This window comes from Alligator mississippiensis, chromosome 8 (genome assembly GCF_030867095.1).
Source record: "Alligator mississippiensis isolate rAllMis1 chromosome 8, rAllMis1, whole genome shotgun sequence".
Lineage (NCBI taxonomy): Eukaryota > Metazoa > Chordata > Crocodylia > Alligatoridae > Alligator > Alligator mississippiensis.
The window spans coordinates 20074572-20090002 of NC_081831.1; the positions used below are offsets into that span (position 1 = coordinate 20074572).

Genomic DNA, 15431 nt, shown 5'->3' on the forward strand with positions numbered 1-15431 from the left:
AGTATGCATGGCTGTGATCATATATTATTATATTTTAAGATTGGTGTTGGACTAATGGGCTATTTGGGATTCACATTTTGAGAAACTTATGAGTAAATGAGTTGAAAAAAGGAGTCAAAATGATTCATTCTAATCTCACTGCCCCAAAAGAGGAAAAAGAGAAAGTAACTGACAGCAGGAATGATAAAAACCTGAATTTTTGTCACAGTTATTAGCATTCTAATTAGGGCAGTTTTGGTTATTGTTGAAATAACAATAGTGAGGCTGCTCTGAAGCTGCCATTAAGGCAGACAGAACCTAGACCCTGACCTCTGTGCTTTGCTGTAGGGGCTAGAATCCAACCCCAGGTGCAGCACAAGTCCCCTGCAGTTCCTGCCCAGAAAGCCTTACTTTGGTCCTAAATGGCCAGCATTGCCTTTTGTTTTCTAGGAGCACTGAAGTCCTATCTCCGAGAGCTGCCAGAGCCTCTCATGACCTTTGAACTTTATGAAGAATGGATTCAAGCCTCCAAGTAAGTTCCCAATATGACTTCCTGGGTTCATTCAGGTACAGATTTCAAAGGTGTTCCATTTGTCAGGGTATTCAGATTTGAGGCCCCATTTCTTGAGAAGAGTCAAGGACTCAGCAAAGCTAATGGTCCAGCCATGTGATGAGCTGACAAATTAATCCTCTGCTCTTCTTCCCTTCCTAGCATCCAGGACCAAGATAAGAGGCTGCAGGCCCTATGGAATGCCTGTGAAAAATTGCCCAAGACCAACTACAACAACATCAGGTCAGTGCATGGGTGGGCACATGCATTTGTGTGTGCATGCACATGCAACAGGGACACTTAGACCATGTCTCCATGCACAGTTGCCAAGTTTGGCATGAAGTATGACTTTAAAGCATGTTGTTGAACCCCCTGGAGCCCCTGCTGAAATGTGTGCACATCACATTTCAGTGTAAACCATATTTATTGTGATTTTGCTTAAGTGAATTTAATTGAATGAAGAGCATTACTGTGGACTGTGCCTCCCTTTGTGCCAGGTGAGGGTGTATGGGCAGCCCCCAGTGAATCTCTAGTTGAAAATAGCAGTACTGTTTCTGGTGACGACCATCCTTATTCCAGTTTCTGGTACGTTGGCCAAGATGAAGATCATCATACAATCATACCAGTCTTTGCACAGTTATAACTACATTGAGTTAGAAACCAGTTTGAGTTGAAGTGGTGGAGTCCTCTAGTGTAGACCACGAGTAAGTAGGAACTTGGGGGTATTTTTGTCCTCAAATCCCTGCCGAAGTCCCACTAATACTAATTGGATTTCTGCCTGGCTAGTGATACTTGGCCCAATCCCACAAGCTGCTGAACTTCCACTGAAGTTGGAAGGTTTTTGGTACCTCCCGTAACAAGTACTGATTCAGGGAGTCTTGCTGGTCTCCAGGTGTCCTGTTCTGGCATGTGGCTCTGAGTCTGTGGTGAGCCCTACTTTGTGCTAGTTTAAATGAATCTCTCAGCTCAGTCTATTCAAAACCCTTCTTAGTGTGGGGTGGATCCCAGGAGCTTATGTGGACAACATAAAGGCTGCATTTGCATTGAGTTCAGCCATAGTAAAAGAGCACCGAGTGCCACTTGTGCATTTCTATGGGAGGGTGGCAGACAGATTGCTGGGTAAGGACCTGCCTACCTCCCACCTCAACTTTTCCCTGTCTCTGCCCTAGGGAGAAGGGAGTGTGGGAGATCAGATAGACTACAGAGGTCGAAAGCTCTTTCTAGGTCCTCCTTGACCTGACTCCCTGATGCTGGCCATAGAACTGGAGCTGCAGAGCACTTCCTGAGATACCCCGTTTCATTGCATGTTCTTGGCTTAGTGCCCATGGAGCTAACACCATGTGGGGCATAACAGTATAGCTCCATGTAATTTTAGAGCAGCAGGACTGGGGACACCTGCAGCAAAGAGACAGAAGTCCATTCAATCAATAAAATACTGAACCTGGGGTTTTTTAAAGGAGCACTAGTCCATCTCCAGTTGAACTTCAAGAAGATTTGGCTGCCTTATTTCTTTAAGCCTCATTGAAAATCCCAGCCTTATTGTTATTACCAAAAACAGTGACTAATGGTGACAGCCTTGTCTCCTGAATTCCATGCTTTGTTATTGAGCAGTACCCTCCTTGTGAATCCAGTGTCATACAGAGATGCAGGAATCTATTTCCTACAACGTTGATCCAGGAAGGCCCAAATCTATTGACTTTTGGCACATATTGCAAGGCATCAGCCACCCAGGCTGTTGGGAGAAGGGCAGGTCCAAAGGGTTGCTGTCTGCAGAGAGTGGGTTTATTGACTCCTATGATTTAGCAGTTACTGCCCAGTAGGGTAGGATTTCCTATTGGATATGGTTTGTACTAGAGCACTTTAGATCCTGGACTAGATCTGAATCCTGGAGAGCAGAGAGATTATACTGAACTAAAAGGGAAGGAATTTACAACTCATGATCTTATGTCAACTGATCTGGTATAACCATTCCTGATGTCTGCTGTATCACACAGTAATTAGGAGCTAAACCAAGACAGTTTACCCCTAACTGAAACAATTGCTGAATAACAGACTAAGCTTCTGTTTACCATGGGGTGCAAGTAGACACAGAAAGTTGTAGTGGATTAGCTTGATACGTGGTAATTTTCTCCCTTCCCCCCTCAACCCCTTTTAATGTTATAATTTTCCATCCGTCTGTATGCTTATACCTTTAGGTTCTTAGCAGTGGAAATAAATCTATGTTGTGACTAGGCCATGAAGCCTAAAGCAAAGGCATGTCTTACAACCTTACAGAAAGCGACTTTGGCTGGTGGTTAGAGAGGAGGACTGAGAGTGGAACATCTGGGTTGTATCTCCACTTGTATTGCAGCCTTGGTGGCTTTGGGGATAGGGTGGCTTTTGACAAGTCACAGAAGGATTGAAAAGGTCCCTTAGAATTGGTTTGTAAGTGTCCAAGTGAAATATCTGTTGAGTTCATGGTAGTTTCTGGCGTTCACTGCAAGTCCTGACCTGTAAACTACCTGATGTGATAGAGGCCAAGGTACTATAGCCCTGAGAGTAACTGGCATGTAGTATGTGGTTTTACTTTGTTCTTTTCTGAAAGAAGCATTCAGTGGCTGGTGCAGTTACAGAGAATGTGCCCTACAAGCATAGGCTAAGGTGCCTGTCCAGTCTTACCCCTGTCTCTTGATCATCTCTTTCAGATACCTGATCAAATTTTTAGCAAAGCTAACAGAGTACCAGGATGCTAACAAAATGACACCGAGCAACGTGGCAATAGTGCTGGGTCCCAATCTCCTTTGGCCTCAAGCAGAAGGGTAAGTGGTGAGTGTGTGGTGCAGGTCTCTCTCTCTGCCCAAACAACAGTGGATGGGAGTTTGTTATAGCCCAAGTCATGTTTCTTTAAGATCAGTGGTTCTCAACCTTTCTAGGCTTAAGGCACCCCTTGTTAGACTTGAGCACCCTTGAGAAAATGTCAGCTTATAACTTTCACTCGTTCTTTGACTGCAGAAAAATACTGAAGCAGGTCTATTAGAAAAAACTCAGAAAAACCACCACAGGTCAGACATCATTTTTACACTGCAAATTCCTGTTTGAAATCTCTGGGTTTTTCTCACTGATGCTGTGTAGGTGTTTTCACACACAACAATGATAATATTGCAGAGTACCCTATGGTACCCTTACAAGGATCTCACAACACCCTGGTTGAGAATCACTGCTTTCGATCAAGCTGTGGCATCTCAGGCCTTTAGCTCTGCAAGTCCTTAGTTCAGTCCACAGTGGGCGTGCCTACACATGTATTTATCTGTGCCTAAACTTAATGCACCTTTATTTAAGGCGCAGTAAGGCAATTTACGTGCGCGTCTATACTTGGACAAGCTAATGCACATTCATACGCATTAAATTTAGGCACAAATAGCTAAGTCACATTAGTGCACATGCAGATGGGCTAATGCCCATTAACATGGTGTGTATCCATTGATGCACACCACGTTAACGTGCATTGACAAGTCTACACATGTGCTAATGTGACTTAGCTATCCGTGCCTAAATTTGACACCTGCATTATGCAAATATCAAATTTAGACTCATATAGCCTTAAATCACCGTTTTTAAGGTTCATAAAGGGCATCCACACACCCTTAATGGCTCTTAGGCTAAGTCTACTTAAAAGATACATGTGTAGACATGCCCAGTCAGTTGGCCAAGATGGAGAGGATCACCTACACAGAGGAGAAAGCAGAATAGAACAGTTACCTTGGAGACAGTTCTTGGCAATGAATTAATGGTAGCTGCTTCTGTTCTTGTTTTCTTTCACCCTGATTTTTCTAAAGTGCTGGGCACCCTTAATTCTGGTACAAGTTGGCAGGAAGATGGATGCTCAGCATCTCTGGGAATCAGGCCACTCACTGTAACAGAGCACAAGTTGTGCTCTGTTACTCACAGGGGTGTGAGCAAGCAGCAGAGCAGTGTGCAGCTGTCTGCACTCCTAATCAGACACAACTGCCTGATTGGGAACAGGGCCCAGCTGCTTGTTATAAGAACAGGGCTCTGAGCAGTGAAGCCAGCAGTCAGCTGCTAGCAGCCGGGAGAAGAACACCACCCAGCTGGAGCTGCTGCAAGGGGATAAGGGGATTGAGGCCCAGTGAGCAATACTGGGGCGAGGGAATAAGGGGATTGAGGCCCAGTGTTGGGCAGGGGATGAGGCCATCTGTGAGGCAAAGGACATAGTATAGGGAAGGTTGGAACCGTGTATATAGGCAGCCTCCTGCCTTGTTATCGACTTTTAATTGCATTATCAAAGGTGAGGTAGGCAGGCGGTTAGCCCAGAGACAAGTGGGCAGGCCAATGACTTGACCGGCCCCTGGTTGCTCACTTGTTACACTCACATGCCTAAAGAGGCGGGTTTGGAAGAATGCAGAGAGAATTATTCGCATGTTAGGACCACTGTTGTTGCCTAAGGGTAAAGTAGCTGCACTGTGGATGCATTTATCACACCGAATTATGTCATGATAGTCTAGTATCTGCAGCCAAACTGGTATGTTATTGAGAACATCAGGAATGAGTTGGGAATAAAGGTCTAGATCCTTTTCTGGTACCAGCGGGAGTGGCAGCAAACCACAGCAAGGCCCTGCTCTTTCACCCCAGCTGAGGAGCTGTTACAGGAGCACAACAGTCCTTGGAAAGCACCTTGAGCATCATGCGTGTTAGTAAACTCATTAATTAAGAAGCATCTAGGGATGAAGAGCAGTGCTATTAATAATAAATGCAAGAGAAAATACTGAGCAGAGGGGAAGCAATGAGTAGATGCCCTTACATTTTTGTGTCCTCGGAGCATTTCCACATCTGACATTCCTCACAACTAGCATTCTTGGCTCAGGTTGGAGTAGCAGGGACTGCAGGTCAGAACTGTGGAGGATTGGCAGAGCTGCATGCACATCTCTTGGCTAAGAGCTGTGGGACAGCTTAGGTCTCAAATACCAGCCAGTGTGGAAAGTCCTCGTGGACCAGGAAGGGGACCTGCAAATCAGGGTTGTAGTGCATTAGCAGAGCTATGTTGGAATAGTAGGGGGACTGCTTATCAGAACTGGCCCACATTGGCTTTGGCCAAAGCTATGGAGCATTGCTTCTGTGAACAGCAGCCATTGCAGTCTTCCTGTCTGTATTTAGCCACTGCCTCTACCCCTGTGTTGCAGGAACATCACAGAGATGATGACGACAGTCTCTCTGCAGATTGTTGGAATTATCGAGCCCCTCATCCAGCACGCCGACTGGTTCTTTCCTGGAGGTAGGCCAGGCTTCTCCAGCCAGCGGCACTGCCCTTTTGGACCTCCTAGTGCCAAGAATCATCCCAGCCAAGCGTGCTAGCCATGGGCATCTCTCATCACTGGGGGCCTCCAGGGAAGGATCAGGAGAGATTTTGTAAATTGACTCAAAAATCAGAGAAATGGGAATAGGTTGGGGCAGTCTCAGCCCAGTTCCCTGTGACTAGAGATGGACATGAGAAAACCCACCACTGACATAGGCTCTGGTAGGTAGAGAGGCAGCCTCCCTCACCCAGGGCCGCCAATGATGTACTGGCATTGTAGTAGCCCGACTCCAGGATTAATTCCCCAGAACTGCCATCCCAACACTGCAATCAGACTCTGCAGCTCTGCTGGCTGAAGAAAGGGCTATCCCTTCTTGCCATAGGACACAAGTATCTGAGGGCATGTTCCTCTACAGCATCTGCCATAGGGTCTAGCAGTCCAAGGCCCAAGAAAGCCAAGTTATTTCCCTTGCAGTCAGAGATGGAGCATGGAAGGCAGAGTTTGCTTCAGCCGAGTCCTGAGCAGGCAGCCTCGTGGAGCTGCAGAGGATGCTCTCTGCTTCTCCTGGCCTCTGTTGTATTCCTTCTGCACTAGTCTACCCCTGTCAATAGAGAGTGGGCTCTAGCAAGCTTGTAGATGCTGGGTTGTTTGTACAGCAACCAGCACAATGAGATCCTGGTCCATAACTGGGGCTTTTAGGTATTGTTACTATACAAGTAATAAATGGTAGTAATAAGGCCTCCATGCCAAGACCCTCTCAGCACCATACTGGCTCTAAGGAAATGCTCCTAAAAACATGCGACTCTCTTGCTTTCCCAACCAGACATCGAATTCAATGTGACTGGAAACTATGGCAGTCCCATGCACGTTAATCACAACGCCAACTACAGCTCCATGCCTTCACCTGACATGGACCACTCTGACCGCAAACAGCATGACCAGGCCCGGCGCCCCCTCAGCGTGGCCACGGACAACATGATGCTGGAGTTTTATAAAAAGGATGGGTAGGGTCTTTTCTCTTCAGTGCTAAGGCTTGGCTTTTTATTTTAAGTCCATTTTGGTTTTATGAGCTGGAAGAGGCTGCATCCAACAGAACATTGGCTGGGAGATCTGCTCGGGGCAGGGGCCTATTGTACCTGGCGGGATGTTGGCTGGGAGAACTGCTCTGTCGCTGACTGGTCTGTATCTGGTAGCATCCACACGAGTGAGCGCAGATGCCTTGCTGCCTTGTCGCACCCACACTCCCCTGCTCCTGACCTCTCTGCCTTTCCATGTCAGCTGATGTTTTAGCCTTTTTAGGAGGGGGAGATCCATTTCCCCTTCCTCTTACCCCACTTGCAGTTGGAGGGTAAGTATGATTGGGCACACAAACCCTACCAAAGACAGAAAGATTGTGCAGGAGTCTTAGGAGAGCTGGTTAAATGAACAGTGCAGACTGCTGATCCTGAAGGCGCTGCCTTGCAGGCAGTTCTGTGGGAGCAGAGAATGTACATTCTTGCTGAATCGGTCCCTGGGGCTTAGTATCGATCGTGGCATTATGTGTGTGTGCAATCATCATGAGTGTAAGAAGCTGGATAAGTGGTGAAGCGAAAGACAGGACAGGCCTGGAAGGTCTCTTCCATTACTTGTTATGGTGAATCATTATTATTTGGGTGTGATACAAGCAAACCAAGTTTTTGCCTCTAGCTTAATCAAAACTATGGTTTCCTTTAGCTAGCACAGTGCAACCTTTGAAGGAAGCCCTCACACATCATTTGCCAACATAGATTATTGCTGCCTTTTAACTCTGATTTCCCTGGGACCACAGGCATGTATAGCACTCTGCAAGCCCTGGAGAAATGTGTGGTACTGGGTCCCAAGGGTTTCTAGTCCCCACTACAGCCCATGCAGTGACTCTAAAGTCACACATGTGGCCTAATAGAATGCATGACCGGATCAGCTATGGGAACGAAATGTAGAAATAATGAATAGCAGGTTCTATTCAGGAACATAAGAAGTGCCATATTGGGTCAGACCAGTTATCTGTCTAGTCCGGAAATCTGTCTGAGGGTGGCAAGTAGTAGATTCTGTAGAGGCATCATATGTATGAGGAGAGACTGAGGGAACTGGGCTTATTTAATCAGGAGAAGAAAAGACTGAGCAGGGGTTTGATATCAGCCTTTAACTACCTGAAGGGTGGTTACAATGAGGATGGTGCTAGGCTGTTCTCAGTGGTGGCAGATGACAGAACAAGGAGCAATGATCTCAAGTTGCAGCAAGGGAAGTTTAGATTGGATATTAGTAAAACTCTCACTAGGAGGGTGGTAAAGCACTGGAACGGGTTCTCTAGAAAGGTGGTGGATTCTTCATCCTTGGACATGTTTAAGGCCCATCTTGACAAAGCCCTGGCTGGAGTGATCTAGTTGGGGTGGTCCTGCTTTGAGCAGTGGGTTGGATTAGATGTGACCTCCTGAGGTCCCTTCCAACCCCAATTTTCTATAATTCTATATGTACAACGCATGTCTAGTATAATCCATCCCCTCTTGTATCCTCCCTGGCATTCATTGTCATTGGTTTAAGGATGTCAGAGGATAGATCCCTGACTGTTCTGTTTAACTGCTGTCTGATTCCTTAGGTGATCAACCGTGCTTGTGCCCTACAGTTATGGATTTGTAGAGCATGCCACACAAGAAAGGCCTCTTGGTGCTACCATGGGGTAAAGAGTACATAATGGTGATACTTCACACCTGACAATATCTAAGCAGCTTCTGACAATTAATGCCTTCTTACATTCACTGGTGAGGTAGACGAAGTGCACTTCTCTTCACCCCACTCCCGGTATTGTGGGGAAATGAGAAAGAAAGATTTGAAGTCACTTGCTGCACATTTACATGGCAGGTCAGTGACAGAGCTAGAAAAACAGCTCAGTGGATATAATTCCTCTTCTGCACTCCTTGTTTGCACCACCAGTAGACCTCTTCCCCAGCTTCAACATTTTGACATATACAGTGAGAGAGACAGCTAGCTAGCTCTGTGACAGGTAGGAAGGTCAGTGCCTCAGTCTCATCTCTTTGAAATTACTCCCATTTTGAAAGCCCCACCGTCAAATCTCAAGAGAAAGTCTTGTGGTTTGGTTCACACAAGTTGCAGACATGTAAGGCTGCAGCGCAAGCCCAGGGGAGTGGATGCTACCTGAGCAAAGAGGAAACATGTGCTCAGTTGGATTGGGAATATTTTCTTGTATCCACAAGGAGCACAGAAATGAGGGAAGGTGTTCAAGGGGCTTCCCTATGGGATGAGAGCTACCATACAACATATTTAACAATAGGGCTGTTGCGTGCCTGACTTACAGCATCCTGCAAGTTGGGACTGTCTGTACCCACACGCGCTTTGGGATCACTCCTAGAGTTAAATGTCAACTGTCCAGGCTCCTCTACTGTAGAATATCCCCCAGAAACCAGAATCTAATGTGAACTTTCTAATGTAATAAAGCGTGGCCCTCTTCTCATACACACCCGCAAATCCTGTCCTCCTCTCACATGTATGGTATGACAGTTCTTGGAAATCCCTGTCTGCATAGCAGAATCTTCTCTATTGGCAGAATCTTTGGCGTGTAAGGTTTTTATAATCATTATTATTATAATTGAACAAACTGCTTGACTTCTTGATGATGCCATTCTTCTGTAACCCTTATTCAAAGACGTCTATGATGTTATTTTGGCTCACTGAACTGGCTTCCATATGATGGTTGTCTTTGCCCAGTGGAAGCTTTTAGACTTAGTTTCTTTTACACTAATATTTGTATGTTTCTGTCCATGCAGCCTTAGGAAAATCCAAAGGTACAGTATCCTCTAGTAGCTACTGGACCATTTTAAGCCTCTCAGGCCATCTGCATTCTGAAAGCAAAGCCAGAACCATTCCAGTAGGCAATGAGGTTAGGGCATTCATTCCCTGCTGTGCAAGAGAAAGTGATGGGGTTTTTTTTACATTTAGTGACATTAAAAGGTAAATTCTGAGCTGGCTTCTCCCCCTGGTGGTATTCCATTACAGTTATTTTAAAGGGGGAATGAGGGAAGGGATGAGTCTATGTAGAATTAGGTCTTGATACTTCATTTGACTTAAATGACTGTTGCACTTCATAACTTTGAGAGAAAAAAAAAAAACTTTGGGGGAATTCAGTGGGGAGATTTACTCTAACTTCCTAGGAGTCACTGTCTAAAATGCACACTCATACATTTTGGCTTCAAAGTTGTTTTTTTCACTCAAGTTTGTGGCTGTTTGGAGACGAGACCTCCAACCCAGATTTCGTACTTCTGACTGCCACTTGGGGGAAATCTGTATCAGTCAAAGCAACTTTTGCAACCCTTAAAATAATAGCTTTTTGCAGCTACCTTGCATTTGCAAATAGTCATGCACATCCTTATAACTCCACAGTAAACAAACAAGGTTTAAGATTAGCTAGGGTTGGTTTTGGTTTCAATCTCTCCTCTAGCAACACTGGTGTTGTCTGTGGGAGGGCTGTCACGAGGGTGCCTGAGTCAGGAGTCAGTCCCTAAATGCAGTCCTGCCCAATGAAGCCTAGCAGTTCTAAAAGTAAAAGATAAAACTGACAATGAAGGCATGCTTTGGAGTGCTTTGGAGTCTGTCTGCAAAGTCTTCCAGGACAATTTTGGCCCTGTAGTCCTTTCTGTCTTACAGGTTGAAATAGCATTTGGGTTCTTATTATAAGAAGAATTTCCTAAGGGCCAAAAAGGGACCTGACCCGAAACAGGCTAGGCCAAGCCTCCAGCAAGGCCTTACACAGGTGTCAAGTCCCCATGTCCTGGTAAAGTCTATATTCCACAAGGAGACAGTTGGCTACACGGATTGTCCCTGGGAGGGAACTCTGACAGGCTTTGAATACACTTTTCCAAGCAGAGTATAGTGCAGTAGATTTTTTTTCCCCTTTTGCTGCTGTTTGTGCAAATCTTTTCTTTGTTTTCCTCTGACCCTGACTTCCGAGATGGTAAGGGAATGTCTCTGTGTCCCCCCAGCATGGGCGTCAGGGTGATGGACACATCTTGGGTGGCCCGCAGAGGCACCTCCATAGTTCGAAAAGCGTCCTCCACCCCGCCTGCCATGCAGCCCCCTGCTCCGCCTTCCGATCTTCCTGCTGCTCCTCAGTCACCAATTCCTGAGCAATCTCTTGATATTTCAGCTACTCCCCCCCCTACTCCAACTAGCTTTGGCTTCCAGCCAGGAGCTGAACGGACAAGGTAAGTCCGGGTGGCAGTGATGGCTACTGCTGCTGCTTTATGTGGATCAAGAGCCTCTGCAGACACACCTCCTTCTCACCTGCATGCGCTATTTTTATTTCATGCATCAGCTTTTTGTATGTGAATCCAGGTGCAAAATAAACCAAGCTTCCAGCCACCCGGCTATGGCCAAGAACATGGGGAAATGCCAGAGCAGTCTCCGGGTAAATGGGGTTAGAAAGTAGTTCCCAGCTGGATGGAAAATGAAAATTTTGCAAAAGCAGAGGCTGAGGGCACAGGGCATATACTTCCTGATCCAGGATGTGTGGATTTTACATTCCCAAGATACCATCTTTGCCTGTATTCATTGCAGTCTAGAAATGCAAGGTGTTCCTGCCCTCAAAGGCAAGCTTGCCTGTGTCTGAAGGCATCTCACCTATGCTGGCCCAGAGATGAGAGAGAGACCATAAAAACTGAAATCAAAGTTGTCATGTGGCACCAGGTAGTGCTGAGTATTGGGTTCACTCAGCTGGCTGTTTCACTGCTCCTGCCTTTTGTCTTGCTGAGTCCTGAGGATATGCTGTTCCTACTGGACCTTCCACAAATGGCCATCCCTTGGCCAGATTCACCCCCTAAATTATTTTGTAGTGAGTATCATTTCAATCCTCTGACTGACAGGAAAAGGATGTTGATTCTTTTTGGTGTCTGCAAGAGTATATGAGCCAACCTTAAGCAACGATTACACCAGCAACATTTGTGCTTGTAGTAATTTGCCCCAATTCCATACCTCCAGCCACCTAATTTTTTCCAGAGTGTACTGATACATGAGGAAATTTGCAGACAGTGTAGAAGCCTCCTTTGAAAAAATGCGTTTGGCCCTGAAACATCATTCCTCAAGCCCATTCCTTAACAGATGCTTCATTGGACTAGACTTTCCTCCCACAGAAGGAGAAATCTTCCTCTTCCAGAAGTCCCTCTATTTTGCATTGATGGATTCACACAGCCTCATGGCAGGCAGGCTGAAAACAAGCTGTCCTGTCAGATGTCATCACCTGTGTGCACAGAGAATGGGGCTGATGTGACTCACTCATGTTTCCAGTCTATGCCTCTCGGTTTGCTTCTGGCCAAAAGCAAGTATGAAATTTAGCTTCTAATGTGCTGCATGTCAAGGGACTTCCCAATGTACAGCCAACTCCTTGTGTGTGCTGGAGACAGTTGTGAGTGCTGGGCGTTAGATAGAGAGCTCAGAAGGAGCCCTATATCAACATGATTCGGTGGTAGAAAAGAGCACCAAAATCTAATGCATATGTTCACCTGCTCGGGGTCTGTATTTTAATCTGATTTCTATTTCCCTGGTGATGGCTCCACCCCTTCTGCCCTCCCAAAGGGCAGTCAGGTAGTTTTGAAATTACTGAACAATTTTCTATGAAGAGCTCTGATCCTTGTGCTACTGATGAGAATCCAGAATGGCCTCTATTGTAGTATAGCAACTGAGATTAAAACCTGCCCCATATCATTTCCTGTCTTCTGTCCTTGAATGTCATAGTAGCTACCAACAATTCAAAGGTCCCTGACTTTTATGGTCTGCATTGGTTAACAAGCTCTCTCTCAGCTGGTATGTTTTTTTGCCTTATCCTACTCTGAACTGTAATAACACAAACATTTTGTTTTCTTATTCTCCAAACCTGGCTAGATGCCTTTTTCATACCTCAGCATCCTTTTTGCATGACTTTACACAGAAATTGCTGCTTTAGCTTCAATGCCTAGGACTGTGTAAGTCTCTTGCCCTCCCACTCCTACCTTTGCCAACACATACAGGCCAAGTCCATCTCAGTGTGTGGGGAAACGTCAGCCTGTGTTGTCTGTCCATGTGAATCATGCTGTCGTTCCTCCACCCTCCCTTTTATTTTACATATACATACAGGCATCATGTTAAAGTGAGAATAACTCAACACAAATCTTGGACCTAGCTTGAGGGGAGGGGCACAACTGAGAAACAAACCCTTAAGACATGCAACTTCATTAGAAACCGTTCCATGCCACCAACCCCTCTGGGGCAGGTTCTTCCTCATCCAGGTGACTATGTCCTGGAGTTTGGAAAGGGCTTTTAGTAGTCACTGTCTAAGACATCCCTCCTGCAGACCCTTTGACACTTGCTTGGCCTTGCATCTGTGTACAGTGCCTCACTATTTTGTCTTTATTCCCTGGCTTGGGCCCTCTCTGTGCCACTCTCTATGCCACTCCTGCCTTGCCTTTCTGTAGATCAGTGGCTCCCAGACCTGTACAGTCAGTGTAGTACTAGTGACTGATGCCCCAAGCTACCCTGTCCTCGTTTATCCATGTGTCTCTGATGTGGGCCAAGACAACTATCTTCTGCCTACCTCCTATTCAGCCATGTATGCTCTGACTTTTTGTAGGACTTGGGTAGCTTTTTCAAATGCAAAACCAGACTTGGACCAAGTCTGGGGCAGGTTGGAGAGCTATGACGGACACTGTTTGAAGGTTTAGGGCCAGACACTGATCTCTGTTTCCCTAGAGTAAATTCAGAAATTCTGGATTTCCCCAGTGTGACAACACCATTGTAAGCAAAATCTGGTGGAGTTGTCTGCGGAGGCTGGGACCCACTGCTCTAGTCCCACAGTGTTTCTCTCTCTCACATGCACATGGTGTAATCCTAGAGGCTCCAGGCTCAGTTGTTTCTCATTTTAGTTATAATTCTTATTACTCCTCTTAGCTGCTCTACCAGTCATGACTCGCCTGTTTGGTTCCTCTGAGTACAAACACTTGCTCTTTCTTTTTGTTCTGTTTTGTTCTGTTTTTTTGGACATTTTGCAGCACAGATGATGTGTCGTCTAGTTGGTCGGATTCCTGTTACAACTACCCTTCCCCTGAGGATGACAGGCCTTCCCCTTTTCCTTGCTATCGTCACCTCCATCATTTCTACCCCAAGGCTAGACCTGAGGCCCTCTCACCACCATACCGGTGGTCAGGGTACAGCCAAACTCTGCCTCCCCCTTCCTCTTCCTCCTCCTCTGCTTCTTCCTCCCTTCAGCAGCTTGACATTAACTCTAACCCTAAACCGTGCTTCCTGCACCTCCCCAAGCAGAGCTCCTTCACTGAATCGCATGCTCCCGATATTAATATCTCCCCCCTGTACATCAAAACCCCACTTGTCTTAACCAAACCTGATCCACCTGGCACTCCTCACAACCCCTTAATGTCAGCCTCTCCCCCCTGGGTCAGCTGCACCTGTGCCAGAGACAGAGGAGCCGGGCTGAGTAGGTAAATAAGCTTCCTTGATAATGAAAGAGCAGCACTCGCGGCAAAGGGTTAAAGAGCGACTCACTCGCTGTGTACCATGGTGAAAGCAGCTGTTGCATATGTGCGAATAGTCCTCAGATCCCATGTCCCAGGCCCAGCCTGCTCAATAGCAGTGGCCTGGCCTATTTGGTTTGGTGGCTCCATTAGCTCCAGAGAAGCTCAGGTTGGCCAAGTAGACACTGGGCAGGCAGGGCAGGCAGTAATGAACTAGTCTACAAGACTAGTGAAGCCCACCTAATGTGTATCCTGCCTAGTTCCTCTCCTCCCCTCCCCCAGCAGAGCACATGCTCAGAGCTGGCCCTTTTCCCACTTCTGACAGGCAGAGCCATGAAGAGAGATCAAAGTAACATGGATGTCATAGGCAAAATTACACTGATGCTGATCCAGCACAGCTCCATTGATACCTGTGGTGCTCCTCTGGATTCACCTGAGGGTAAATCCCTGAAGTGGGTCCTACACACCGTCAGATGCACCAGAATCCACCTGTATACCCACAGGACAAACCACATTGCACTCTTCCCTCCTTAGCTGGCGGGTTCTGCCTCCTTTACAGCATAGGCTATAAAATTTCACCTGGATTACCTGGGCCAGCCAGCATGCTGAGCTAAAGACTTTGATGAGCCATAACGCTGCTTGCTGTGCTGCCTTGTTTGGAAGCCTCAGCTGTTGGTCCATCTGGACACCTGTAGCCAGTCCATCCTTCCAGGCCAAGCATTGGCTCAATAGCAAATGGTTAAGACGTGGACTTGGTGACAAAGCTTAAAATCCCAAAGCCCACAAGAAGTTCACTTCTTTACAAAACAAAGTTCCTTCTTTGAAGAGCAGCTGTCTGGCTTTGGGGGCAGAAGGATTTGTATTTTGTTCCATCTTTGCTCTGTCCCACATGACTGAGGGCTGCCATATTGCTTCATGCTCTCATCGTGCTCAGCCTGCTTGAAAAGATGTAAGCGCGTCTTGAGTCCAGTATGTCAAGTGTTTCTGCAGAACCAGCTTTTGTCTGGAAAATTGCTGTATGAAAATGCGGAGAGCTGGCTTTGTGGGCGCACAGGGCTGATCTTGGCACGGCCTGCATGGAGG

General features: G+C 46.5%; 1 protein-coding gene and 1 long non-coding RNA gene across 12 annotated transcripts in view; one reads left to right on the forward strand and one right to left on the reverse strand.

The window, feature by feature from the left end:
• Positions 1-15431, forward strand: part of ARHGAP44 (Rho GTPase activating protein 44) — a 180063-nt gene that overhangs the window by 152461 nt on the left and 12171 nt on the right. For 5 of the 11 annotated variants that reach the window (XM_019485736.2, XM_019485731.2, XM_019485734.2 and 2 more), the window contains 8 exons: positions 430-511; positions 692-772; positions 3214-3327; positions 5707-5798; positions 6644-6824; positions 9621-9638; positions 10833-11054; positions 13869-14315. In XM_019485736.2, the coding sequence (XP_019341281.1) occupies positions 430-511; positions 692-772; positions 3214-3327; positions 5707-5798; positions 6644-6824; positions 9621-9638; positions 10833-11054; positions 13869-14315 (1237 nt within the window). The remainder of the gene's footprint in view (positions 1-429; positions 512-691; positions 773-3213; positions 3328-5706; positions 5799-6643; positions 6825-9620; positions 9639-10832; positions 11055-13868; positions 14316-15431) is intronic. The other 6 variants (XM_006267282.4, XM_006267283.4, XM_019485735.2 and 3 more) reach the window with 4 other exon arrangements.
• Positions 1-15431, reverse strand: part of LOC109282750 (uncharacterized) — a 37301-nt gene that overhangs the window by 2054 nt on the left and 19816 nt on the right. The window lies entirely within an intron of this gene.